General features: G+C 46.3%; 3 protein-coding genes across 3 annotated transcripts; all 3 read right to left on the bottom strand.

The window, feature by feature from the left end:
- Nucleotides 1–8,042: 8,042 nt before the first annotated feature.
- Nucleotides 8,043–9,332, bottom strand: LOC135165098 (uncharacterized). Its single transcript, XM_064126048.1, has 2 exons — nucleotides 8,447–9,332; nucleotides 8,043–8,270 (listed from the first exon to the last, which is right to left on the bottom strand). The coding sequence occupies exons 1-2, from the start codon at nucleotides 8,612–8,614 to the stop codon at nucleotides 8,052–8,054; spliced, it is 387 nt and encodes a 128-aa protein (XP_063982118.1). The 5' UTR covers nucleotides 8,615–9,332; the 3' UTR covers nucleotides 8,043–8,051.
- A 196-nt stretch (nucleotides 9,333–9,528) lies between these two features.
- Nucleotides 9,529–10,615, bottom strand: LOC135165097 (uncharacterized). Its single transcript, XM_064126047.1, has 2 exons — nucleotides 9,841–10,615; nucleotides 9,529–9,761 (listed from the first exon to the last, which is right to left on the bottom strand). The coding sequence occupies exons 1-2, from the start codon at nucleotides 10,613–10,615 to the stop codon at nucleotides 9,529–9,531; spliced, it is 1,008 nt and encodes a 335-aa protein (XP_063982117.1).
- Nucleotides 10,616–10,689: 74 nt separating this feature from the next.
- Nucleotides 10,690–17,563, bottom strand: LOC135165399 (uncharacterized). Its single transcript, XM_064126662.1, has 7 exons — nucleotides 15,995–17,563; nucleotides 11,949–15,947; nucleotides 11,732–11,875; nucleotides 11,508–11,571; nucleotides 11,303–11,435; nucleotides 10,917–11,075; nucleotides 10,690–10,807 (listed from the first exon to the last, which is right to left on the bottom strand). Exons 1-7 carry the CDS (start codon nucleotides 17,561–17,563, stop codon nucleotides 10,690–10,692), a joined length of 6,186 nt encoding a protein of 2,061 aa, XP_063982732.1.
- Between the last annotated feature and the right edge of the window lie 9,334 nt (nucleotides 17,564–26,897).

The raw sequence follows: 26,897 nt of genomic DNA on the forward strand, positions 1-26,897 counted from the left end.
TATTGTAGCCTCGAATAGTTATTATCATTGGATAGGGAATCGTTTGTTGATAATTAATATCCAACTTCCATATTTTTAAGTTAATTTGTTCACTAGATATTCATTATTTAAAAAATGGGGCCCTACAGTGTTTACATTTGCGCAGAGCCTCCTAGTGTCAGGAGGCGGCCCTACGTTTTTACCGACACTGCGGAATTCTGGGAATCTACGTTTCTGGGAGGGGTTACCGATTCTCAGGGGGGCGCCACCGTCAGCTTTGACAGGCGGGTTTTAGCCGTTCGTATTTCGAATTGAAATACGAAGTTTCAAAAACCCGCGGCCCGCGAAAATGAAAATTAACTATAAGACAAATGTATGTTATAGAAGGAAACATAAATAAATAAATAAATAAAAACTAGAAAAAAAAGTCTCCCGTTAAATTTTTCCCCATCCAATTCCTATTTAATTATAATTTAAAAATAAACGAAGTGAATGTTTAAAAAAAAAAAAAAAAAAAAAAAAGAAAAACACAAATATTTATTTAAAAAAAAACTTTTTATTAAAAAACTTAGAACTTCACTTATCACTTATCATATTTAGACGGTCCTGTCCGGAGGTGCAATCAGCCTCTCGGCCATTTTACACCCTGCCCTCAGGCAGCCGTCTAGTCGCTGGTATCGAGTATTTGTGCCCTACGAGCTAACTCATAGAGCCCCTTGATCCCGTCCCTGTCGACATGTATATCTATGCAAGTAGACCCGAAGACATTCCATCTGGCTTCATCGAGTCCGCTGCATCTTGTGCATAGGTGAAGAGGATCCTCCTCTGTCAGCCCGCATCTTTTGCATAGGGGGTCAGCCCCCTTGCCTATCCTTGATAAGTACAGAGCCAGGGGCCAGTGTCCAGTGATAAGCCCCACCATAGTACGGAGCTTAACCCTGTTTAGGCCCAACAGGGTCTCTGCCAGCTTCCTAGTGGGTTCTCCTAGGAGGGATTTCGTGTGCTTGGCACCCGTCTCCGAGTCCCATCTCTCCACGATCCTCCTATCCGCACGTTCCTTGACCAGGTCCTTCACAAAATCGGTGTGCACGCCTACGTGCTCCACCTCTCCCTGAAAGCCCCTGCAACTACCGTTCTTTGCTAGCTCATCGGCTTTTTCGTTGCCTTTGATGCCAGCGTGTCCCGGAATCCAGGCCACCTCGAGCCGATTATTTACGGCAATTTCCTCCATCAGCTCGACGCATTCACTCACCAGCTTAGAACAACACTCATACCTGAGTATTGCTCTCAGCGCGCGCTTGCTATCTGAGTAGATGAAGATCTTTTTGCCCTTGTCCCCCCTCTCCAGGATCATCCTGGCGCAGGCCCTTAGGGCAGCTAGCTCGGTCTGGAGCACGGTTGCGTGTGAGTCCAGCCCAATGGTCCTCGCTATTGCGGGCCCCTCTGACCAGACCCCCGCACCTGCCCGTCCGCTCACCCGTGATCCGTCCGTATACCAGACTAGTCCACGGGGCGGCACCCAGTCCGCATCCTTTCCTGACGGGGTTTCCCCCCATCCAAGATTGACCGAGAACTTTCTGCGAAAGTGCCATCGGGGTCTGCAGGCGTCAGCACCGCGCGACAGTAGCCCTTCCAGCTCTCTGTCCGCGCGGAGGACACTAGCATGCCCATTCCTAGCTCCCTTCCATGTTCCCTGTAGCCGCAGTCTTGCGGCCGCTCTTGTTGCCTCTTCCCTTATAATTAGGTGTGGAGGTTGCATAAAGAGCAGAGCCTCCAACGCTGAGCTGGGGGTCGTTCTGAGGGCCCCTGTTATGCCCAGCATCGCAAGCCTGCCTATTTTGTCCACCGCTTTCCTGTGGCAGGCCTTGTTCAAGGCTGTCCACCACACTGCGGCTGCGTATGTTAGCTGTGGGGTCATAATGGCCGTGTAGATCCATTTGACCATCTTCGGCCTTAGACCCCATGTGCTTCCAAACATTCGCCTACATGCCCAGTAAGTCATGGTGACCTTGCTAGTCTGCATGGCGATGTGCTTTTTCCAGCTGAGCTTCTCGTCGAGCCAAATACCTAAGTATTTGACCTCACTCGAGAATTTCAGCATTGTGTTGTAAATGGAGGGAGCCTTAACAGCACCCCTCCTTCTACGTGTGAAGTGCACCATCTCCGTTTTGCCTGGGTTTACCCTTAGGCCCTTCGATGTGCACCACTGCTGAACATAGTCCAGCGCCTTTTGCATCTTGCTGTGCAGCATGCTCGTGTTCCTGCTAGTTACCAGCAGTGCCACATCATCCGCATATGCGACTGTCCTTACCCCCAGTTCCTCGAGTCCAGTGAGGAGGCCGTCAACTACGAGGAGCCATAGCAGAGGAGAGATAACCCCCCCCTGCGGGCAGCCCCTCCCTACCGCAGCCCTTACCTCACTGTCCCCAAGGGTGGAGTGGACAACTCTTGTTCGGAGCATGGCGGCTATCCATTTGATGATCGAATTCTCGATCCCAAACGCTGCCGCAGCTTTCTCCATTGTATCAAAGGCGGTATTGTCGAAGGCCCCTTCGATGTCGATAAAGACGCCAAGGGTGTCCTCCCCCCTTTCCTTCGCATTTTCTATTGTGCCTACCAAGTGGTGTAGCGCAGTCTCAGTCGATCTGCCAGCTTGGTAAGCATGTTGTGAGGGGCATATCTGATTAATCCTCAGTGCCCCCTCCTTAATGTGCCTATCGACCAGCCTTTCCAGCGTCTTCAGTAAGAAGGAGCTCAGGCTGATCGGTCTGTAGGCTTTCGCGTTGTCGTAGCTGCATTTACCCGGTTTGGGGATAAAGACAACCCTGACTTCCCGCCACCTGCCTGGCACATAGCCCAATGCTAGGCAGGCCCTGAATGCCGGTATCAGTCTGCGCAGGAGCAATGGCCCCCCTCTTCGCAAGAGGGCCGGATGTATCCCATCCGGACCTGGACTCTTGTACATTTCGAAGGAGTCCACCGCCCATTGCAGCCTGTCCAGCGTTACTATTCGTGCGGCTAGCTCCCAGTCGGGATCGCCGCTTCCTGTTCGCTTCCAGTCCACTTCCAGGCACTCTCCTGGAAGCTCTATAATAGAGTCCGGGAAATGCGCGCGAACCAGATGCTCAAGGACCTCTCGCGGTTCTGTGATGGTCTCTCCGCTTTCCAGCGTGATTCCACCCAGCCGTTGTGAAGGGCCCCCCGAGAAGACCCTGCGAAGCCTGGAGATGCCTGAAAGCGCCTCCAGTTCCTCACAGTATGTCCTCCAGGTGAGCTCCTTTGATCGTTTTATGAGCCTCTTGTACTCTCTCTGCACATTTCTGTACAGAGTCCAGTCTTCGGCCCTCTTCGATTTGTGCGCTCGGTTTCCGAGCCTCCTGGACTGGCTTCTCAGCCTGTCCAACTCACGGCTCCACCAAGGCACTTTATTACCCTTCCTGCAACGTCTAGCCGGGCATGCCGTCTCAAAAGACTCAGTTAGGGCAACGTGGATTCTCTCCACCTCGTCCTCTAACCGGTCCTCCCTGCAGGGCCTAACGCGTCCAACCCCGAGCCTTTCCTCCAGGTTCCTCTCGAAGGAGTCCCAGTCGGTGGCCCTTGGGTTTCTGCGCAGGCGGTCCTGCTGCGGTTGGGCACAGCCCTCTATGCTAAATCTGATGCGTCGATGGTCAGAGAGTGTGTCCTCCCGGTCCACCCTCCAGTCCCTGCATCGCCTCGCCAGCCGGCGGGTGCACATGGTTACGTCAATGATACATTGACAGCGAGAAGTGACGAACGTGGGCCTCGAGCCCCTGTTTAGGATCTCCAGGTCAACGTCTGCCATAAATTCCAGGAGAGCAGTGCCCCTGTCATTACATCTTTCGCTGCCCCACACCACGTTCTGCGCGTTTGCGTCACAACCTATGATGAGTGGCAACTTTCTAGCTCTGCAGTGATTCACCAGATCACGCAGCTCATTGGTAGGTGGTGGTGTCGGCGAATCATGTGGGAAGTAAGCCGAGCAGAAAACTATGTCCTCCGCACCGGCCTCCCCCCGAAGTCTCACGACAACCGCCACCAAGTCTCTGTGGCAGAAGTTGGCCATTCCCCTGGCTCCGCACGCTCTTTTGACAGCAATGCAGGCCCTGGGGCCCAGGTCGCCCTGAGCATAGAATAGCTCCACCTCGCCTCCAGATAGGCCTTTTACCGAGCCTCCGTGTTGCCAGGGCTCTTGTATAAGGCATATGTCTGTATGCTCTACTGCTAGGCTGCGACTCAGCAGGGCAGTCGCAGCCTTGCAGTGCTGCAAGTTAATCTGGGAGCAGTGGACTAGCAGAGAGCCTATGCCGTCTCCCTGCCTATTGCCCTCTGCTCCTTCCCCCCTTATCCCCCTGGCCATTGTTTGGCCGTTAGGCAGGGTCGCCTGGTGGCGCCCTAACCTGCCCTGAGTGGGATGAGCCCGGCAGGGCCCAGTTGAGGGTCCCTTGAGACCCTCTCCCAGTTCCCGCCGCGCCCCCTCTCACCAGAGGCGGCCTACCTCTTCGGCCCTTGGTCCGTCCGCTCAGCGGAGGCCTTGCAGGGGCAAGGGGGTCCCTCTGTAAGAGAGAGCCTTCCTCGCACTCCTTTCCTCCTCCCTCGCGGGCGCCTTCCCTGGCAGCTACTGGGGCACTCTCCTGTCCACCCGGACCCTTTGGCGCACCCTCCTGCCCTCTCCCCTCCCCTGCGGTCACTGACCCCCCTTGGTCAGCGACCACTTTCCCTGGGCCTGGCTGCGTCTGGGGCGCCTTTCCCCCCGCCGCTCTCCGCTGGGTCTCGTAGAAACGAGCCCGGCCGAGGCAGTAGAATGGGGCCATCCCCAAACCCTTCAGGGCCTCTAGGGACTTGGGGTCTACTCCCAACACCATGTTGAGCCCCTCCTCCCCGCTCCGGCAGTCCCACACCCTCCACTTGCCTGTGGTGAGGGCCCGGTTCTGCATCCTCAGCCTCTCAAGAGCCATAGCCGCTCCCACGGGTTTTCCCGGGAGAAAGGCCGTAACCCTGATCAGCTTCTGGAGCGCTTCCTTATCCACCAGGATAAGGGAGGCCCCTTCCCAGGGTGCCAGGGTGGGCACCACGGTAGTCAACCACTCTCTTGATCGACTGTCCGCGCATGCCACCCACAGCACGCCATCGTCATACCAGTGGCCATCGAAGCTCGGGAGCTGACCATCTTGGTCAGTCCCGAACAACGCCGCCACTAGCGCCTCCTGGACTAGGTTGGCCTGTTCCCTTGTCAGGGACAGCTCCGGATGGCCAGTTGGCACTACGGCCACCCTGCCTCCACCCTTCGCCGCCTCTCTGAAAGAGGTTGCCCCCAGCCCTTCCATTGCCCGTGCCTTCTTCTTGGGCATGGCCACTTCGGGGGGAGTGGATCCTGAGGACCTGGGCCTCTTGGGCCCTGTCCCCTGTTCCTCCTTCTCCTCCGTCGCGGTCCCTTTCTGCGGAGATTGCTGATCCCGCGAGGCCTCGGCTTTCAGCCTAGCCTGGCGGGCCCGGCGCTTCTCCGCGCCCGTCCTACCCTTCCTCCTCTTCGCCAGGGTAGGGTCAGCGACAGCGGGCCCACCACTGGTAGGCCCCTCTGAGGCTGGCTCCCCTTCCACTTCCATTTGTATCTGCGCTTGTTCCCCTTCCGGAGCCCTAGCGCAGATCGTACTCTCCTCCGACCTGTAAGCCTCTGCCGTTCCCTCAGAGAGGGCACCGTCATCGGCGTTAAAATTTTTATTATTATTTAATGGGTCCATGTTAATCCCACGAGTAACCAGGAAAAGAAGGTCCACCCCCGCAGAGCCTGGATGCGGAGGTAAGGCATGCATACAATGGGGTGCTGCCTGGTTCCCCAAGGGTATCGTTTGAGACACTGTTCCCCAGTGTCATTCAGCCCTCGGCACGATAACTTCCACCTTAGCTTGGGAAGTCTGGTCCGCGGCGATGCTTTGGGTCTTCCTAACGGGTTTTTACTTCCGTAGGTCGACGTTATAGTCATCGCAGACCGGTATCCGAAGTGTACCCCGGAAATCCAGATTCAGGTGCTCTTTCCAGCCTCCTGTCTCCGGTCCCAAGGTGCCACTCATACTCCGGCCCCCTCCTATCCGCCACCTGGAGACGCGCTCAGTAGGTGACTCAAACCCTCCCCTTCGTCTCGTTTATAGAGAGGTCCGGGGCTGAGAACTTAGAACTAAAATACATTATTTTAAATAATAATCTTAAATCTAAAAAAAAAAATTTTTTGTATTTTGTTTTTGTATTTTTTATTTTTTTCCAATTTCTATCTTAAAGTTTAAAAGTAAGAGAATAAATTTAAACTTACAGGTATGTTAAAAAAAGAAAGAAAAACATTTATTAAAGTAAAATTTTTTTTTTTTATTAAAACAGCATAAAACTAAACTAAGATTTTAGAATATGGATGCATAATTTATGATACAGCAAACAGCAATATACTGAAGAATCTTGACACAGTCCACAACTCAGCCTTGAAGCTTTGCCTGGGGGCGTTCAGATCCAGTCCAATCACCAGCCTACTAGCAGAATCAGGCGAACTATACCTTCAAGACCGAAGAAAATTATTGAGCATCAAATATGCAAGTGCCTTATCATCTTCTCTAGACAACCCGACCTGGAAGTGTATCTCCGATCATCACTTCACAGAAAAATATGTGCAACACCCAATTATCCCCAAGTCTCTAGGAGCCAGACTGAATAGTTATCTCCAAGAATTGGATATCTCTCTACCAAAAACTGTCATGAGAGAAAGACTGAAAATCCCTCAATGGTCTCCTCCCCTCTTCGAAATCAATCTTGAACTAACTAAAGATGATAGAAGTTCCACCTCAGAAGATTGTTACTTGAGTCTTTTTAAAGATCAAAAAACTCGGTACAAGGAATTTCTAGAACTCTATACAGACGGTTCAGTGAAAGATGGAAAAACAGCATGTGCAGTGACAACAGAGACGGAGCTAATATACTCATCCAGACTCCCAAGCTCCTTCACAATTTTTTCAGCTGAAATATACGCAATCGAGAAATCAATTGAGCACATTGAATCATGAACGAATGGTTCAAAATCCATAGTCTACACAGACTCATGCTCTTCCCTGAGAGCTATAGGAAATAGATTCAGCAACGACCCTAGGACGAGAGATATCCAAAAAAAATTAATGGAACTAGCGGAAAAGGGTTACCATATTTGCCTTATGTGGATACCTTCGCATTGCGGCATCAAGGGAAACGAACTAGCTGATAAAAAAGCTAAAGAAGCCATTGAATTCCCAGCGATGGATGAAGAGGCACCCTCCATCTTACCAGAAATTAAGAAACTTCTTCTAAGAAAAATCAAACAAAAATGGAACAATCAATGGCAAATGCAAACCTCCAAACTGCACTCCTTCCGAACGAATATATTTGAAAAAATCTTATTCTCAACGAAAAACAGGAGAGAGCAAGTAGTGATAACTAGGCTCAGGATCGGCCATACGAACTACACACACGGTCACCTCATGACTAAGCAGCCTAAGGAAAAATGTCCTAGATGCGACACAACGTCATCGGTTACTCATCTGCTGGAATGCCAACAATTCCAACAAAAGAGGGAAAACGTCAATCTGTCAATTGAATCCCCCGAAATATTAAACAGTGATAGTAACTGCAAAAAAGTGATATCCTTCTTGAAATCTAATGTTTGAATCCAATATCGGTCGCTTATGACCTTGTAGTTACACAGCGACCCTAAATAAATTAAATAAATAAATAAACTAAGATTTTAAACTTAAAAGTAACAGACAAGGTTATGTATAAATAAAAAAAAAAAGAAACGAGAATATTCATTAAAAAAAAAATTCTTTTATTTAAGAAAAAAAGTTAAAACTAAAAAAATTTTTTTAAGCTATTAAAATTGAATTAAGTTTTGTTTTTCTATTTCTATTTTATAAATTAAAACTAAGGGAAATCAATAAAAAACAAAAAATATTTATTTAAAAAAGTTTATTCAAAAAAAATCTTACAACTAAAATACAATTTTTTTAAAATACAATTTAATTAAGGGGGGGCGGAGGGGGATCTCAGTCCCACTGCTCCAGGGACCAGTCCTCCTCCGTCAGGTCAGGCTGGGTGGACTCCTCCCCGAAGAGGATCCTGAGGGCCCAGGCATCCTCGACATCGTAGAGGGCGAGCACCTGCTCGCCCTCGGCCTCCAGGGCTCGCGCCTCGCGCCTCACAGCGCGGACCCACCGCGCTCTCGGGGTGTCCGGACCGACACCTCCTTCCCAACGGGCTCCGGCCTGAAACAAAAGGAAAATAAAAATACATTAATATGCAATAATTATAGGAAAATAAGGAGGGGAAGGGGTGTATTTTCGGAGAGGACTGATGGGAATGGCAGGAAGGGGTTAAAGGGAATAAAGGGGGTTGAAAAGAGAGAGGGAGAGAGAGAGCGAGACAGAGAGACGAAACTCACCATGAAGGCCTCGTCCTCGGCATCCGCCAACCATTTGGCGGCCCTGGCGTGCAAATCCTGGATGGCGAAAATATTTTCGCCTTCCAGGGTTTCACCCTCTGCGTCCTCCCAGCGCAGCCACGCATTGGCCTCCCTCAGGTAGGCCCGTTCCCTCCTGGTTGCCTGCATCTGTAAAATAAAAAAAAAGCACAATCAATTAAAAATTTACAAACAAAAAAAAAGACAAACAGAATGAATTTAAAAAAAAACTAAAACAAGCGAAAAACGGAAAATCTAAAAACTAAAACAAATGAAAAATTGAAAAACTAAAACGCCCAAAATCAATTTAAAAACTAAAACAAAAGAAAAACAAAAAAGATCAATAAACTATAACAACAACAAAAAACACGACACAAAAAAAATACGCGGATTTGAAAAAACGCGAAACGTATACCCCGCAACAAAAAGATATTAAAAATCACACGAAAAAACACCAAAATGAACCGCGAGAAAAACGTCACACACCACAAACCGCGAAACACAACGAAGAAACATGCAAAAAATATGTAAAAAACTTACCTCGCGGGCTAAGTGCTCCTGGCACGCTCCTGAACATGTCACTTTCACCATTTTTTAAAAATAAAAACAAAAAAACACAAAAAAAACACTAAAACTGGACAAGACACTAGTCCTGGGGGATGTCGGTGGTGAAAGAGGGCGAATAGTGGGACCTCACGGTTTATTTAACTTTTGCCCCACTATTTCGCCCTCAACCCTCTAAACCGTAAGTTAGAAGGAGATGAGGGTAAGGATATATGTAGGAAAGACGAGGAAAAAGTCAAAATTGTTCTCTAAACCTTCTAAACAACTAGAAGGAAAGAGACAATAAACGAATGGATTCAGGGGACCGACGAAGAAGAAGAAGAAGCGAGAAAAATTTCTCCTAGCTTCTACGAGCAAAAAAAAAAGGGCTGGGGACAGGAGAGGGAATATTGGGTTTAGCCTAGCAATAAAAAAAAGAGTCAAGGCTCACCGGTAATGCAATAAAATTTATGACGTTTATTTCAGGTATTCAAAAAAATACAAACATGTTTAATGAATTTTTAGCCCGAACGGTTACTGGGTGATAACGGGGTGAAATCAAGACTCTGGATGGCCAATCCTTCATCATCATCATTCCCGCTTTGATCCAATTGCATCGCAATTTGATCAAGCTCTTTTTGACGCTGCGTTGGAGTGCATCGCACTTCGTAATCATCCTCGCGATTCCTTTGTTCTAGATTCGCGCCCAACGCGACTAGAACGGCCTCGATTTCCTCGATAGTTTTTCGTGGTTCTGAAACAAAAAACAATACAAGATTAGCTGAAATCAATCTAATCTAAAAATTCCTATGATTGATTGATTAAATATTTACTTGTAGGGGTTGAGGCCGCGAAATTCAATGATCCATGCTGAGCATCTTCACCCTCGTGTTCCAGGATTAAATTGATAACTGATGGAGTGCTGGGAATGATCTCGATCGATGAATCCAATTCCATCATGGTCTCAGGGATGATATCCTTCGATGTGTTGTCCTTGGATCGATTTTTTTCTGATTCGCGAGCTCTAAATTGTCTTTGTTTTTCCTTAGCTAGTTCGCGACGTTTTTCGCGAGCGATAAAGTCGGCCTTCTTTTTTTCCGCGAGTTTTAAACGTTTTTCGCGAGCCTGTATTTTTTTCAGATCCTTTTTCTTATCAATGTAGTTCACTTGATTGAATAAATTAAGATCTTTTTCTAACATATTAAGCCATAACTTTTTTTCTTCTGTGCTCACTTGCACGATTTCACTTGTTTTTTTATTATTGACTTTCACGATTTTAGAGTCCCTTTGAGTGCTGCCGGGTGATTTATGACTCAATCGTTTGGTTGAGTGTTTCTTATTTTCAACCGTTTGATGGTCAAAGTCAATATTTATGACAGAACCTGTCTTGGAAATCTCATGTCGTTGGAGTTTCACTTTTTTCACTATTTTTTCAATTGATTTTTTCTCATCACTGTTATATTTCACTACACGATCACTTATTATCTTAATTCCATTTTTATTCGCGTTGATTCCACAATATTTAGATTTTTTAGGTTTAAAAGTTCCAGGCTGATAACCTGATTGATAACTGGATTTTGGAGATGAGTTCACTTGACTTGATGTCATTTTGACGTAAAAAACGCAAATGCAGTAAAATGATCTCACTGGGTCGTTGATGCATCCCTAGTTTAGAGGAGGGGCTAAGTTTTCCACACTTTTTGAAAATTTGGCCTTGGTGGGAGGTGCTTTGAATAGCTGATGAGGAAGGATGCTCGAGTTTTCCTTTTTTTCGCTCCCCACTTGTTTTGCATTTGTTGGCTATTGAAAGGAAAGGTCAATGATTGGTCCATTTCCTTTCTTGTAGACCAATGTCTCCTCCCCCGCAGGGAGATAATATTCTTCCTCACACACCCTAAAAAAGTGGTACCAATAGAGTTTTTCCCCCACGCCTGCTTTGCATAATCTCGTGTGTTCTATGCAGTCGAAAAAACCATTTGCCTTCGACATTTTATATAATAAAACATCACTATTATGCACAATTACTTTGGTAACCACGGCCAAAGTTTTTCCATTTTTCGCATATTTCCTTTCATTTAATAAATTCGCGATTGCAATGCTTCTCAAGGATGGAGGATTATATCTCATTTGAAAATTCGATTCGATTTCTTTATTAGATTCTGCAGGTTCTTCATTGTAACATACTTTAAAAGTCGTACACATGTCTATGCCCTCATCTTGAGAGTGTAATTTATCCCTGCGATATCTGATATGGATTTTATTCCATATTTCACCGAGAAATTTATATTTACATACGCAAGAAGGATCAACAAGGAAATCTTCCACTTCGCATTCTGTTCCGGCGAGAGCACACACAAAAACCGGTAGAGAGGGGGATGCGGGTTAACGGGGGAGAATAACTGTGACACGAGAAACACTGGGTTTGTCACTATAAAAACAGGTTTATTTTCACGTCAATTGGGTGTAGAAGTTATAACAAATGTAAATATGTGCGTTGCACATAAGCCGCGAGCGAACAGTTGAATATTGAGCGCGGTAGAGAAAACTTTGGCGACAGAGATGTACTGTAGCGATAGGTCACCATGAGAGCACGTTGAGAAGTGACCCCCGGAAGGGTCGAGAGAATTCCAACGGATATATGGAACGTTCGAGAACAAAATCGAACGTTCCAGATAAATCATCGGAAACGGTGATTAGGGCAGCGCCTCAGGTGCAATTAGGCACCTGGATGCCAGCGCGGCCGGTCAGGCAGACCTCGCCCAGGAGGTGCTGCCACCCTTCGCCACATGAGGCCGTCGCCTCAACATTCTCCCCCCCGTCAGGAACCCCGTTGCTGACACAGAAGGAGTAGAGATCGTTTGCAGAGGTCTGGAACACTTAAGCAAACATTAATTAAGCCGGTAGAGACCAGCTCTCAGCTGGTAGATATTGGTAACAGAACCAGCTTGGAGATCGGCCTGGTCAACGTCGTCGAGGCGGTTCTGATGGTCACAACTCTGGAGAGACCGTCCCTTCCAGGATGTAGAGCTGTGACCCGAGCAAGAGGCCACTTCGCTGGCGGGAACCGCTCGTCGTAGAGAAGAACCAGGCTGCCGACTTTGATCTCGTTGGACGGGTGATGCCACTTGGAGATGGACTGGAGCTGCTGCAGATACCCTGTAGACCATTGCTTCCAGAAGAACTGCAGCCTCTGCTGGATCAGTTGCCATCTAGAGAGTCGTCCAACGTTGAGGTGTTCCAGTGAGGGCTCCGGAAGAGCTATTGGAGCTTCTCCAATGAGGAAGTGCCCCGGGGTGAGGCAGGCCACATCGTCAGGATCTTCCGAGAGCGGTTGTAGAGGCCTGGAGTTGAGAACGGCTTCAATCTGGGACAGCAGCGTAGAGAGCTCCTCGAACGTGAGAGCCGTATCTCGAACCGTTCGAGCGAGAAGGTACTTTACCGACTTGACCGCTGCTTCCCATTTACCCCCGAAATGAGGCGCTCCAGGGGGGTTGAATGACCAACACGTTCCGTCCTTGAGACATACTGCAGAGAGATGCTGGAACTCCTTGGCTCCAGCGGAGAACAACTTCTTCAGCTCCTTATCCGCCCCGATGAAGTTGGTCCCACAGTCACTATACAGGTGTCTGCAGTATCCCCGACGACTCACGAACCTCCGATAGGCGGCGATGAACCCATCCGCGGTGTAGTCCGTGACAGCTTCCAGATGGAGAGCGCACGTGGCCATACACACGAAGATCACCAACCAACCCTTCTGGGTCTTGTGACCACGTCCCCTCCAAGTCTTGAGAGACACTGGTCCGGCATAGTCCACACCAGTGTTAGAGAAAGCACGATCCGACACCAGACGTGCCACTGGAAGCTGACCCATCAGCTGCTGAGCGCGAATCCCCCGATGACGTGCGCACTCCACGCACTTGAGGATGAAGGATCTTACTGGTAGACGACCTCCAATAATCCAGTAAGACCTCCGGAGATGTGCCAAGGTGAGTTGAGTTCCACCGTGCAGCGTCCGCTGATGAGAGTCCCTGATGATGAGCTCCGCGAGCACTGAGCCTTGAGGGCTGATGGCCTGATGCCTACTCTCTGGCCCTAGAGTAGAGAACTTCAACCGCCCGCCGACTCTGAGAACTCCTTGTTGATCAATGAAGGCCGTGAGCTTGGTCAACGGATGAGACTTCTTCAACTGCAATCCGTGAGAGATGATGTCACACTCGGCTTGGAGATGATGGACTTGAGTCGCCTTGACCCAATAAAGCCGAGCTGCCTCCATGCTTCCAGGGCTGAACACTGCTGGAACGATGATGCCCCTCTTCCTTTCCAGCTTCCGCAGCATATTCCCCACAACCGTTTGGCAAATTGCTGTGATCCTCAGCAACTTGTAGAGAGAGGAATACCGCGAACAGAGATCCCAGAGACTTGATCTTCCGAGGGAAGCGGCTAGAGTCACCCCCGGCTTCTCCTCTAAATCTGTAGACGGGTCCAACGTTGCTCTTCCACTTGGCCACTGAGACGCCTCCTTCCGTAGCCACTTTGGGCCCGTCCACCACAGATGATGCCCATTAAGTTGAGCCACCGAAATGCCCCTTGATGCGCAATCAGCAGGATTCTCCTTCCCACTGACGTACCTCCAACTGGCTTGTTGCACAAGCTCCTGAACGACGGTTACCCTGTTGTGGACATATTCCTTCCACCTGGAAGAATGAGCGCAAATCCACGCCAGAGCAACCGCGGAGTCCGTCCACAAATGGACCGGAGCACTATCAAGGTTGAGCTGCTCAATCACGTACCTTGTGAGCTTAGCTAGGATGACCGCGGCGTTGAGCTCCAGACGCGGGATGGTGAGCTTCTTGAGAGGAGCTACCTTCGTCTTAGCGACAGCTAAGGAGATGCTGACACCATCCTCACTTGTCACCTTCAAATAGACCACCGCCGACATCGCTAGTAGAGACGCATCCGAGAAGCCATGGATTTCCACCCGAGAATCCTTCCTATATCCCATCCACCGCGGGATCGAGAGTTGATCCACCTGGGCCAGTTCTTCTCGGAACCGAACCCACTTCTGGACCAGATGCACCGGCAACTCCTCGTCCCAGTCCAATTTCTCCAGCCACAGTTGCTGCAGAAGAGCCTTGGCACGTATCACCACCGGTGAGAGCAGCCCTAGAGGGTCGAAGAGCTGCGCAATCTCCGACAGCACAATCCTCTTCGATGGCTTCACGCCGACTGAGAGACGGATGGAGAACCTCAACCGGTCGTCGCTTGGATCCCACTTCAAGCCGAGAATTTTTGTGGTAGAGTCCTCTAGCGGCTTCGGACTCTGAGAGAAGCCTCCCGGTGTCAGAGCACGAAGTAGAGACGGACTGTTCGAGTGCCACTTCGCTAGAGGGAATCCGCCAGCCCAGCAGAGCTCCGCCACTTGCTGAGCTACGAAGTGGAGATCGTCCTCCTCGTCAGCTCCACCACAGATGTCGTCCACATATCTTCCGCTGCTCAAGGGGGAAACGGCTAGAGGGAACCGATGCCCTTCGTCCTTGACCAGCTGGTCGAGAACCCTACAGGCGAGGAATGGAGCAGACTTGGTCCCGTAGGGGACGGTGGTGAGCTGATAGGTGCAGATTTGGCCCCGAGAATCACGCCACAAAATCTGTTGGAGAGGCCAGTCCTCCCGATGCACCTTGATCTGACGGAACATCTTCGTGATGTCCGTCATAAAGATGTACCTGCTCTGTCGAGACCAGAGCAGTACATCAGAGATGTTTCGTTGCAGCTTGGCCCCAGTATGCTGGATGTCGTTGAGAGACACTCCGGAGCTACTCTTACTGGAACCATTGAAGACTACCCTCAGCTTCGTAGTTTCACTACTTTCCCGGAGAACACAATGATGAGGGAAGTAGAACGCAGGAGCAGAAGAGCGAGATCGCCTCGTAGACGAACTCTGACCGGAATCCTGATATGACCACCCGCCCTCGGAGACCCTCAACCCTCCTGAGGCCGAAGCCCCATGTGCCAAGGTCATCTCGCCAGGTTGACGGTCCAAGATCCGAGAGTCGCCTGAGACAGGTACAGCCGGAACACACACCATGTGCCCCAACTCTTCGTACTCCTTGAGAAATTCACTATAAAGCTGCAGAGATCCTTGATTTTTCTCCAACCTCCTAAGCAGGCTCGCGAGGCACGCCTTCGCGCGGCCTAGAGAATCCCCGAGCTCTGCGGGAGAGCGAACGAGAGGCAGACGAACAATATAGCGCCCCGAGCGATCCCGGGTATGGGTGCGTTGGAAAAACTCCTCGCACTCTGCCTCTTCCTTCGTGAGAGCGACGTCCTTGCCCTCCGCCGCAGATACCTCCTCCTGCTGCCAGAACGAGGTGAGAAGCTCGCTAAGTTCCTCGTTGCTGACAGAGACGTGATGCAAGCTCGCCGCCGACGTCACTGCAGAGGTGGGCCCGAGCACCACCCACCCGAAGAGAGTCAGCATCGCAATAGGAGAATCGGATGGCCCCTTGATGATCTGCGGCTCCACTATCGATCCAAAGAAATCTGCGCCAATGAGAAGATCGACAGGTCTTGACGTCAGATAGTGTGGATCCGCTAGCTGCAACCCTCGGAGATGCTCCCAATGCTGAGGTTGAGAGGCGGAGAACGACGGCAACGACGACGTGAGGCTATCGAGAACGTAGGCCTTGACAAGAATCTGCTTGCTGGAGTGCAGAGACTTGAGAGAAAATTGAGAGAACCCATTAGAGGCAGAGGTAGAACCACTGATACCAACGCCCGGTAGCACAGCTGGAGAAATCGGCAAGCTGAGCTTCTTGACCAGCTCCCTTGTAGCGAACGACAGCTCAGAACCAGTATCCAGCAGCATCCTAACCTCGTGAGAAGCGCCGTCCGTCAAGACTAGCGAGGCTAGGGCTGTGGCGAGAATCACACCTGGTCTGGGCTGTGGAGAGACTTCGCGATTAATCGCGGCCACAAACGGAGCATCACTCGCCAGAGCCGGCCGTAGAGAGAGGTCATGGCGCGGCGACGACTCTGGCGCAGGCGTCGGTATCGCATGTCACTGTGGAGACATGTCAGGCCTAGAGGCAGTGGACTGTATGGATGGGCCGGGCTGAGGCTCCTGCTTGTCTTAACAACCCGCTGGCTGTCACGAGGCTGGGAGGATCCTTGAGGTGTTGGCTGAGGACGATTGATGTGAATCATCGAGTGGTGATTCTGCCGACACACAACGCAGGTCTTGTTGAGGCTCCGGCAACTCTCCCTATTATGCTTCCCCAGGCAGTTGCAGCATCGATGTTTGAGAACGACGAATGATCTCCTCTCGGTAGGAGACAGAGCCTTGAATTTGGAGCACCTGTCCAACGAATGCTCCTCCTCGCACATCGGACAGGCCCGGAAGCACATGTCCGCCCAACTTTGAGACGGAGGCTGAGGTTGAGGCTTCACAGCCCGAGACGAGTGGCTCCCCGACTCTTTCCCGGACATAGGCTGCGAAGTAGGACCAGCCGAGGCACTGTAGACCCGAGCAGGCTGGCCTGGAGCGTAGACCGTCACAGTCTGACTTGAGGGGTGGCCCTTCGATGGCCGAGGCTTCGAGGCCTGGTGAGGGTTCGATGACGCAGTCGATGGCGGCTCCGAGGCGTGCATCTCCATCGTTTCCCTGGCCAAGGCCCTACCGAGCACGAACTCCCTGAGAGCGGCGTACGTGGGAAACTCCGTTGATGAGCCGAGTTCAATCTCCCAGGCCTCCAGCATCTTGGCGTCCAGCCGCGTCGAAACGAGGTGGACGAGCATATCGTCCCAATGCTCCACCGGACGACCGAGAGACTCCAGCGCGGTGACCGCCTCGGCCACGGAGTTGAGAAGCGCGTTGTACTCCCTGGCGGTGCGGTTAATGACCCTCGGCGCCGCGTGGAGCTTCCCCAGCTGGATAGAGACGAGCCGCCTCTTGTTCTCGTAACGAGCCAAGAGGGCGTTCCATGCTGGCAGGAACGCGTCCTCGGTCACGGGCAAGGTGGAGATCAGCTGCTTAGGCTCACCCGTGAGAGACGTCAGCAGATAGTGGAACTTCTCCACAGTGCTTAACGCCGAACTCCCGACCACCATGGAGAGGAACAGATCCTTGTACGGTATCCACTCCGAAAAGGCCCCTGAGAATGTTGGCAGCGAGATCTTAGGAAACTGCCGATGAGCCACAGACGCCGGTGGAGACGGAGCAGATGGCCGACGGAATGACTCGGAGAGGTCGATGGACTCATCCAGACCCTTGATCCATCCCATGAACTTGCTGCGCGCTGCGGAGTACATCACCAGGCACTTGTCGTACACCTCCTCCGTGACGTAAGCGTGTTCCAGCACCTCCTCATTATCTTTGGCAGTCAGCAGCTTCACATGTAGAGTGTCGAACATGCTCCAATGGTTCTCCAGCATGTCGAGCTTGGATTGGAGCTCAGCCACCGTGAGAGCCTGCACGCTTTCGGAGGCTGACTCCGCTCTCAGACTCTCGATAAACCTAGCCCTGCTAGCCTGGAGTAAAATTTTCCCCTTAAACGCCATGCTCAAGCAGGAATGAGGAACCCCTCACGCAAAACCCGCAGCCCGAGCAGAGAGAAAACCCGGTAATCCCCTTTGTTAGGGAAACAATAAAAAATAAAGAATAAAAAAATAAAAAACCAGGCGGAGAATTCAACAAAAAATTTAGCGCACGCAGTAATAAAGCACACCAAAACACCCCCCGGTAGCGACAGCAGTAGGGTCAGCAATATTAACTAATTAATATTAATTAATTATTAATATATTGACAGGCAAAGATCAATAGAAAAGCGTAGAATTATTAAATATTGACTTTCCTGAGATCTGAGGGGGTGTAGAGATGCTCCAGTCGGTTAGCGTGCCTCCCGTCGGTAAAAGCGTAGCCCTAAACCCTCGGGTGTCGGTTCGCGGGCGGCGGCCGGTAGCGTAGAGAGAGGCGGAGCGGCAGGCGTTGCTGTGGGCGGAGCCTCGATGACGTCGATGGGGGCGGGGCGCACCACGGCAGGTCCGGGTTCCCGCGTTTTCTCACCCGCGAAATGTACACCACTAAAAAACTCACAAACCACTTCCCGATAACCCGATCCGGCTCGAAGGACCAAATGTTCCGGCGAGAGCACACACAAAAACCGGTAGAGAGGGGGAGGCGGGTTAACGGGGGAGAATAACTGTGACACGAGAAACACTGGGTTTGTCACTATAAAAACAGGTTTATTTTCACGTCAATTGGGTGTAGAAGTTATAACAAATGTAAATATGTGCGTTGCACATAAGCCGCGAGCGAACAGTTGAATATTGAGCGCGGTAGAGAAAACTTTGGCGACAGAGATGTACCGTAGCGATAGGTCACCATGAGAGCACGTTGAGAAGTGACCCCCGGAAGGGTCGAGAGAATTCCAACGGATATATGGAACGTTCGAGAACAAAATCGAACGTTCCAGATAAATCATCGGAAACGGTGATTAGGGCAGCGCCTCAGGTGCAATTAGGCACCTGGATGCCAGCGCGGCCGGTCAGGCAGACCTCGCCCAGGAGGTGCTGCCACCCTTCGCCACATGAGGCCGCCGCCTCAACACATTCCAATCCTGACCCTATCGCGATTTTCCGCGCTTTTGTTGGACTGCACATGTCATCACTATCTTCACTGTCTAAGTAATCATCATCAGTATATTTATCAACACATACGCGTACTCTTTTCTGGCGAAATTGAGGCTTTTGTCGTCTCTCATGCGATTCGCGACCCGCGAGATATTTTTTAAGGGACTCTAAATCGTAACTTTCAAAGTTTTTAGACATTTTTACTATTGCAATGCCTTTTAACGAATGACAACAAACGCGTCACTCGATTTAACAAAAAAAATCGGTATAGGAAGGTTCCATGGTAAGAGTGGGGGTACCGCGCAACATACAAAAACCGCGAAAGTGGGGCGCATGTGTGACGCCGCCGCCGCAGAACTCCCTGCGGTGGGGGATAATGTGTGACGGTTATAGGTCTGTCATGCGTATAGTGGGGGATTCTGTCCCCTCCACTCTCATACGTAGCGCTATAAAACGCGGGTGCTCGCGGTGGATTTGATTCAGTCGTCCTGATTTCATCCATTCATTTTTTCAACATGGAAAGTACCCAACAAAAGGGATGCAGTGATGCTGAACAGCATGTGGTGTTGTCTCAAGTTATATCTTTGAATAGATCAGAGACAAAACAAATTCGTGTCGGCTTAAAAGTTACGTGTTTCGGTCAATTCGTCCCAGTTGTGCAATTTATGGGCGTACGCCCGAAACGCGCCATATTGTCAATGACACGAGAAGAATGGACCCTTTTTTTCAACGATTTGGATGCTGTAACCGATTACTTTGACCCTGAAAAGTTTCACCCAAAGATCAACCACAATGTACCTGCAAAGGAATTTGGGGCCATAAACGTGAAACTCCACCGCAGTTTTGAAAATCCCTGCGTGACCTTTGTTCGCAATGATGATGCAAATCCGACTCCCATAATGATGATGGGGCAGAGCATCATTACATTGAAAAACAAGGCTGCATGGATTAATCAGTGGCTGGATTTCTTGGAGACATTGCCTCTCAAGGAATATAAGGAATCGCTTGTACAATCAATTAAAGGAATTGCTATGAATTATATGGAATACAATAGAATGCCTGCCACGGAGGATCTTCATCATCGCATACGCGTAAATTTCGAGGAAATTTATCTCATGGCTCGCGATGATCTCCGACGTACAATACCCCACGAAAATCTCGGATATTTGTACCAATTATTTGGATTATTTTTCCCACCCAAATTTCAGCCAATAGAATTGCACCATTTGTTGATATTTTGTATAGCCTACCTCGAATATCAGCGATTATTTTTCCCATCCAAATCTTGGCCAATAGGATTGCACCATTCGACGTTATTTTGTATAGTCAACACGGTATTTCAGCGGATATTCTTGGAAATTTCACTGGAAATTTTGCATGTTGATATATATAAAAAAAAACAAATGTTGAAGTAACCCTCAATTGTATCTGACAGATTAAATGGCAATTCGTTGAAAATTATGTCTCATGGTGCAATTCTATCGGCCAAGATTTGGATGCAAAAAATAATCCCCCGAATACCACTCGAACTTCGAAATTATCTGATATTTCCCTCAAGGTTCCCTGCAAACAAATAAGCTCGTCAAGTTTTCCAGAAAAATCACTCGCGCTTCGCGCTCGTGATTTTTAAACTGGAAAACTTGACACGTTCATTTGTTTGCAACGAACCTATCGGGAAATATCCGATAATTTCGGAGCTCTTGTGGTATTACATGCGATAATTTTTTGAATATTTTGGTAAACAAACGACACTTAACCAAATATACCTCTTTTCATGTCATGGCACAATTCTCTTGGCCGAAATTTGGATAGGAAAAATAATCCCCTGAATACCACTCGAGCTTCAAAATTATAGAATATTTCCCTCTAGGTTCCCTGCATACAAATGAAGTCGTCAAGTTTTTCAGGAAAAATCACTCGTGCTTCGCACTCGTGATTTTTTAGCCTGAAAAACTTGACTCCTTCATTTGTTTGCAACGAATCTATCGGGAAATATTCGATAATTTTGAACCACTTGTGGTATTATATGTGAGAATTATTCCATAATTGTTTTAATTATTTAGATAAATTCGCGGGAGGGGCTTACAGAATGCCCTCATATTGAAAAAACCATACACATATGATTTGTAAAATGTATCCTACGATTTTTATGAAATATAAAAAAGATAAAATTTAAACCCTATGTTGAATTATTTATGAAAGAACCCTCAACATCTTTTCAGGTATAAAAAAAAAAGACGGAAGGCAAAAAACATTTTTGATCTTTAAATAAAAAACCTTTTGAAAGGAAACAACATGCAATAAAAGAAATAGAAAAACTTAGTCAAAAAAAAAAGGAGACATCGGTGAGAATTTTTCCAACGGTCTTCCATAGAAAGGGAAAATTTATTACCCTAAAAACCTGTAAAAAAAAAGCATCCATTTACTGCGCCATTCATGCCAGGGCATTGCGCAATCCTCCATCTAAAAAAAAATAATGGACAGTTTCCCTTAACACGTAAACGACATTCCATTGCATAACAATGGGATGGTTTTAAGTGCTTTGAGACCTGCTCGCATTCCGTCGTCACCCACCCACCACCCACTTCCTGTCGAACAATGACATTTTTTGGGGACCCTCACCCCAGGGGGCCCTAGAGCGGCGACGTCCTCCTCAAAGGACAATGGGGAAAACGTGTTCGGACACGTCTGGAAAAAGGGGGAAGGGGGGCGATTCCTGGAATAAAATTCGCCAATCGTGCCCACTTACTACTTACGACAATCTGGCTGGCGCCATTGCATTCGTGAGACGATTTCCGATTTATCTAGGGGTCCGGGAATTTTCTAAAGTCGATTTTTTCGTTTTTCGCGTTTTTCTCGGCTCCTGGGCCTCCTAGGGCATAACGGGCCCGGATTTGGGATCACACCGTTTTTCGCCCATATCTTTGGAAATATCATAGCTAGCACAATTTGGCTGGCGCCATTGGATTCGTGAGACGATTTCCGATTTTTCTAGGGGGCCGGGAATATTCTAAAGTCGATTTTTTCGTTTTTCGCGTTCTTCTCGGCTCCTGGGCCTCCTAGAGCAAAACGGGCCCGGATTTGGGATCACACCGTGTTGGAAAATTAGAACACAGCTCTTCTGTTCTGCTTCAAAAATCACTCGACTAGGTTTAGCATATGTTTAACTATAGTTTCCAGAAAAGGGACTGATTTATGATCTGTTGTGCTCTGGACTTGAGAGCATTGTGATCCTTACCACAAGTGGTATTCAAAGGAGACTCTGTCCTCAAGAAACATAAAGGTTCTATTGTTTTTCTCCTAGTATAGATCTTTCATATTATAAGAAATAAGTTAGTCTCTGGACACCAGTCCTCTAGATCGGTCGTGCCTTCCTCGTGCAAGTTAAATAAAGAGTTTTATGATTATAAAATCAATTAAATCACTACAATTATTTATACCTTTTATCCATATCCCAATAGGTTATGGGCCAAGTCTACGTATTTTAGTATAATATTTTTTAATAACGAAAAACTGTTTAGTGTTTGGTTTTTAGTGTAGTGAATAAACGTGAACTATTTCAAATTAAAATGGATATGACGAAACCCAAAAAGAACATTAAACCTTTTGATGGTGCAAAATACCGTGTGTGGAAGTTTAGGATTCGTTCTCACTTAACTGAACTCGACGTACTGAAAGTGATGGACGAACAGGAACCAGCTGAAGTGACAAGTGAGTGGAAAAAAGCTGAGAATTTGGCGAAAAGTCTCATCATTGAATTTTTATCGGATTCGCGAGTACGGAGAAGACAGCAAAAGAAATTTTTCAAAGTCTTGATGCCGTTTATGAGCGAAAGAGTTTAGCAACACAGTTAGCAATTCGAAAGAAATTGCTAACTCTAAAACTACGAGGAGATGTCCCACTCATGAAACACTTCAGAGTATTCGATGATTTAATCACAGAATTATCGGCTGCAGGAGCACGTCTAGAAGAAACGGACAAAGTGCCACATTTATTATTGACTCTTCCAGCGATATATGATGGTGTTATTACTGCCATAGAAACTCTATCAGAGGATAATCTGACGCTGGCTTTCGTAAAAACAAGACTACTGGATCATGAAGTGAAGATAAAGACTGAGAGTAGTGATACCAGTGTGAAAGTTCTCCAAGCCTTTCAAGAAGACGTGAAGAAAAATTTAAAAACGAATCATTTTAAAAATTCAAAATTCAAGGATCAATACAAGAAAAACAGTGTAAAGAAAGGATTCAAGCCGAACCATAAAAAACTCCGCAAGTGTTATCATTGTGGCAGAGACAACCATGTAATTAAAGATTGCTTCTTCTATAAGAAAAGTCAGCAATACTCGGCTGATAAAAATAGGACAGTGCATTCAATTGATGTCAGTCAATCTTCTAATCCGACAACTGCCTATTCAAACTCATCAGGATTTGCCTTTATGACCGGAGATTTTTATCAAAATACCGATGAAAATAAAGTTGATTTTCTCTTGGATTCGGGAGCTTCTGACCATTTAATCAACGACGATGGATTGTTCTCTAGTTTCCAAGTGTTACATCCTCCTATAAAAATCTCAGTGGCGAAAAATGGAACTTTCATCGAGGCTACGAAGAGAGGGATCATTAGCATGACTAGTAATAAAGGAGTTGAAGGAGTTCTGGAGGATGTCCTATACTGCCCGGAAGTGCCATACAATCTACTGTCTGTCAGGAAAATGCAGAGAGCTCAGATGAGTATAAATTTTAATCCACAAGGGGTTGAAATTAGCAAAAATGGGAAAATCATCATGACCGATAAGCCCACAAATAATTTGTACATAATAGAATTTAAAGTTAATGTGAATAAAATTAACAACAAAAGGGTTTGTGGGGCTATAAATAATGATTATGAATTATGGCATAATCGATTAGGTCATGTAGGAAAAACAAAATTTTTGCAAATGAGAAATGGACAGATGGTCGATGATGTACAATTAATAAATAACATCATGCCAAACGATGATCTTTGTGAAGCTTGTATTTTTGGGAAACAAGCACGATTACCTTTCCAAAAGAAGAAAAATAAGAATTATATCAAACGACCATTGTTCATTGTTCATTCAGATGTATGTGGACCGATTACTCCGTCAACAGTAGACAATAGAAATTAATTCGTGATGTTTATTGATGAGTACACGCATTATTGCGTTACATATCTCATAACGTATAAATCAGATGTATTTTCTACGTGGAAAGATTTTGTAGCAAAAAGTGAAGCACACTTTAATTTAAAGATTTCAAATTTATACTGCGATAATGGTAGGGAGTATCTATCAAATGAGATGAAAGATTATTGTGTTGAAAAAGGCATAAGCTATCACTTGACAGTTCCATACACTCCATCATTGAATGGTGTTGCAGAGCGAATGGTAAGGACAGTTACCGAGAAGGCTCGTGCATTAATTAACGGTGCAAAATTAAATAAAGTCTTTTGGGGAGAAGCAGTTTTGACTGCTACGTATCTAATTAATAGAATCCCAACTAAAGCTTTGAAAGAAAATAAAACACCGTATGAGTTATGGCATAATAAAAAGCCAATGTTAAAGTATTTGAGAATTTTTGGTAGTACAGTCTATGTACATAACAAAATAAGAAAAAGTAAATTTGATGATAAATCTTGGAAAGGGATATTAGTCGGTTATGAACCGAACGGTTATAAAGTATGGAATGTCGAAATGAATAAAATTGTTGTAGTGAGAGATGTGATAGTTGATGAAAGTAATTTCTTGGTATCAAGGCCAGAAATGAGACTCGAAGGAGTTCTACGTGAAAACTCTAATTCAACTGATAATCTTAGTGAATTAAATGAAGAACTTAGTGGTCTTCAAAAATCAGTAGAGTCTCAGAAATCTGATAAAGAGAAATCAGATAACTTTCATCATGTAAATGAATCTGAAGAAGAAAATTCAGAGCCTGAAACTGACAGAAGTCAAAATACAAAACTTGACAAGTCGGATTCATTTGTAAAGGAAACAGATGAACACAATCAGTCTGATTCTCAAGATAGAAATAATAGTAAAAAAGAAGCAGTAAGAAATCTGAGAAGAAGCGAAAGGAATAAGCACAAACCTCGAATTTCATATGAGGAAGTAGATTATTTATTATGTGCTCAATCTATAGTGTGCAAAATTCCTAAAACTTTTAATGAAATAAAATATAGAGACGATCGTGATAAATGGGAGGCAGCCATTAAAGATGAAATAAATTCACTTTTAACGAATGAAACGTGGACTTTAGTGACAAAGCCTTCAAATAAAAATATTGTAGATTGTAAATGGGTATTTGTTATAAAGAATGATGAATTCGGAAATGCAATAAGATATAAAGCACGTCTAGTAGCCCGTGGTTTTAGTCAAGAATATTTAGTTGATTATAATGAAACTTTTGCACCTGTTGCAAGAATCTCAAGCTTTCGTTTCATTTTAGCTTTTGCAAATCAATATAATTTGTTAATCCATCACATGGATGTTAAAACTGCTTTTCTGAATGGAGCATTAAAGGAAGAAATATTTATGAGAGTACCAGAAGGTGTCAAGCATAAAAACAATCAAGTTTGCAAACTAAACAAAGCACTCTATGGATTGAAACAAGCAGCAAGATGCTGGTTTGAAACCTTTGAAAAAGCATTGCTTGAAAAAGGTTTTGAAAATTCATCAGTTGATCGTTGTATTTATTTTTTAAACAAAGGAAACATTCAAGAAAATATTTATGTTGTTCTTTATGTTGATGATTTAGTAATTGCCACAGCCAATCATCAAACTATGGATAAATTCAAAACTTATTTAATGAAACAATTTCGTATGACCGATTTAAATGAAATTAAATTATTTCTTGGAATAAAAATTGAAAGAAACAACGATACCATTACTCTTGATCAAAGTGCCTATATTGCAACAGTTTTAAATAAATTCAATATGTCTGATTGTAATGCTGTGAGTACACCTCTTCCAAATAAAATTGATTATATAAATTTAAATTTAGACGAAGACAATAATGCACCATGTAGAAATCTCATTGGGTGTCTAATGTACATAATGGTTTGTACAAGACCTGATTTGAGTATAGCGGTTAATATTCTAAGTAGATATTCAAATAAAAATAATAAGGAATTATGGCAATATTTAAAAAGGGTTCTTAGATATTTAAAAGGCTCAATGAATTTAAAATTAACCTTTAAAAGAGGGAATTTCCAGCAAATTATAAATGGCTATGTTGATTCCGACTGGGGTGGTGATGTAGGAACTGATAGGAAGAGCACCACTGGTTATTTGTTTAAATTATTTGAACGATGCACAATTTGCTGGAATACGAAAAGACAAGCATCGGTAGCTGCTTCTTCCACAGAAGCAGAGTATATGGCTCTTTTTGAAGCAGTGAAAGAAGCATTATGGCTTAAATCACTAGCTGATAGTGTTGATTTGAAGATCTTGAAACCAATTATTATTTATGAAGATAATAATGGTTGTATTAGCATAGCAAGTAACCCAACTAGTCACAAAAGATCTAAGCATATAGATATTAAATATCATTTTTCCAGAGAGCAGGTAGAGAAAAAGATAATAATGCTTAAACATATTTCAACAGGTGATCAAGTTGCGGATGCATTGACCAAGCCACTGCCACCAATTAAGCTTCTGCAGTTAAGGCCAAGATTGGGCCTTGAGTAAAATAGAAATGTATATAGTAATTAATAGTGGAAATGGTCTGGGCAGGTTTTACTGGGTTTCCCTGACCCCTGAGCAGCAAATGTTGGGCCATATGTAAGTTCCCAGGATCCACGAGGAAGGTAGAAAATTAGTTACATTAATAGAAGTTAAGTTATGTAAGTCGATTAATTTTTGAGGGGGCGTGTTGGAAAATTAGAACACAGCTCTTCTGTTCTGCTTCAAAAATCACTCGACTAGGTTTAGCATATGTTTAACTATAGTTTCCAGAAAAGGGACTGATTTATGATCTGTTGTGCTCTGGACTTGAGAGCATTGTGATCCTTACCACAAGTGGTATTCAAAGGAGACTCTGTCCTCAAGAAACATAAAGGTTCTATTGTTTTTCTCCTAGTATAGATTTTTCATATTATAAGAAATAAGTTAGTCTCTGGACACCAGTCCTCTAGATCGGTCGTGCCTTCCTCGTGCAAGTTAAATAAAGAGTTTTATGATTATAAAATCAATTAAATCACTACATTTATTTATACCTTTTATCCATATCCCAATACACCGTTTTTC

The sequence above is a fragment of the Diachasmimorpha longicaudata genome, chromosome 8 (assembly GCF_034640455.1).
Source record: "Diachasmimorpha longicaudata isolate KC_UGA_2023 chromosome 8, iyDiaLong2, whole genome shotgun sequence".
Lineage (NCBI taxonomy): Eukaryota > Metazoa > Arthropoda > Insecta > Hymenoptera > Braconidae > Diachasmimorpha > Diachasmimorpha longicaudata.

Coding starts and splice junctions, on each gene's coding strand:
- LOC135165399 (XM_064126662.1), bottom strand. CDS start 17,563: ATGGCGTTTAAGGGGAAAATTTTACTCCAGGCTAGCAGGGCTAGGTTT. Junction 11,572..11,731: donor CCGGCCGCGCTGGCATCCAG/GTGCCTAATTGC, acceptor CTATCGCTACAG/TACATCTCTGTCGCCAAAGT. Junction 10,808..10,916: donor GTGGGGGAAAAACTCTATTG/GTACCACTTTTT, acceptor TCCTTTCAATAG/CCAACAAATGCAAAACAAGT.
- LOC135165098 (XM_064126048.1), bottom strand. CDS start 8,614: ATGCAGGCAACCAGGAGGGAACGGGCCTACCTGAGGGAGGCCAATGCG. Junction 8,271..8,446: donor CCGAGGACGAGGCCTTCATG/GTGAGTTTCGTC, acceptor CTTTTGTTTCAG/GCCGGAGCCCGTTGGGAAGG.
- LOC135165097 (XM_064126047.1), bottom strand. CDS start 10,615: ATGACATCAAGTCAAGTGAACTCATCTCCAAAATCCAGTTATCAATCA. Junction 9,762..9,840: donor CGCGGCCTCAACCCCTACAA/GTAAATATTTAA, acceptor TTTTTGTTTCAG/AACCACGAAAAACTATCGAG.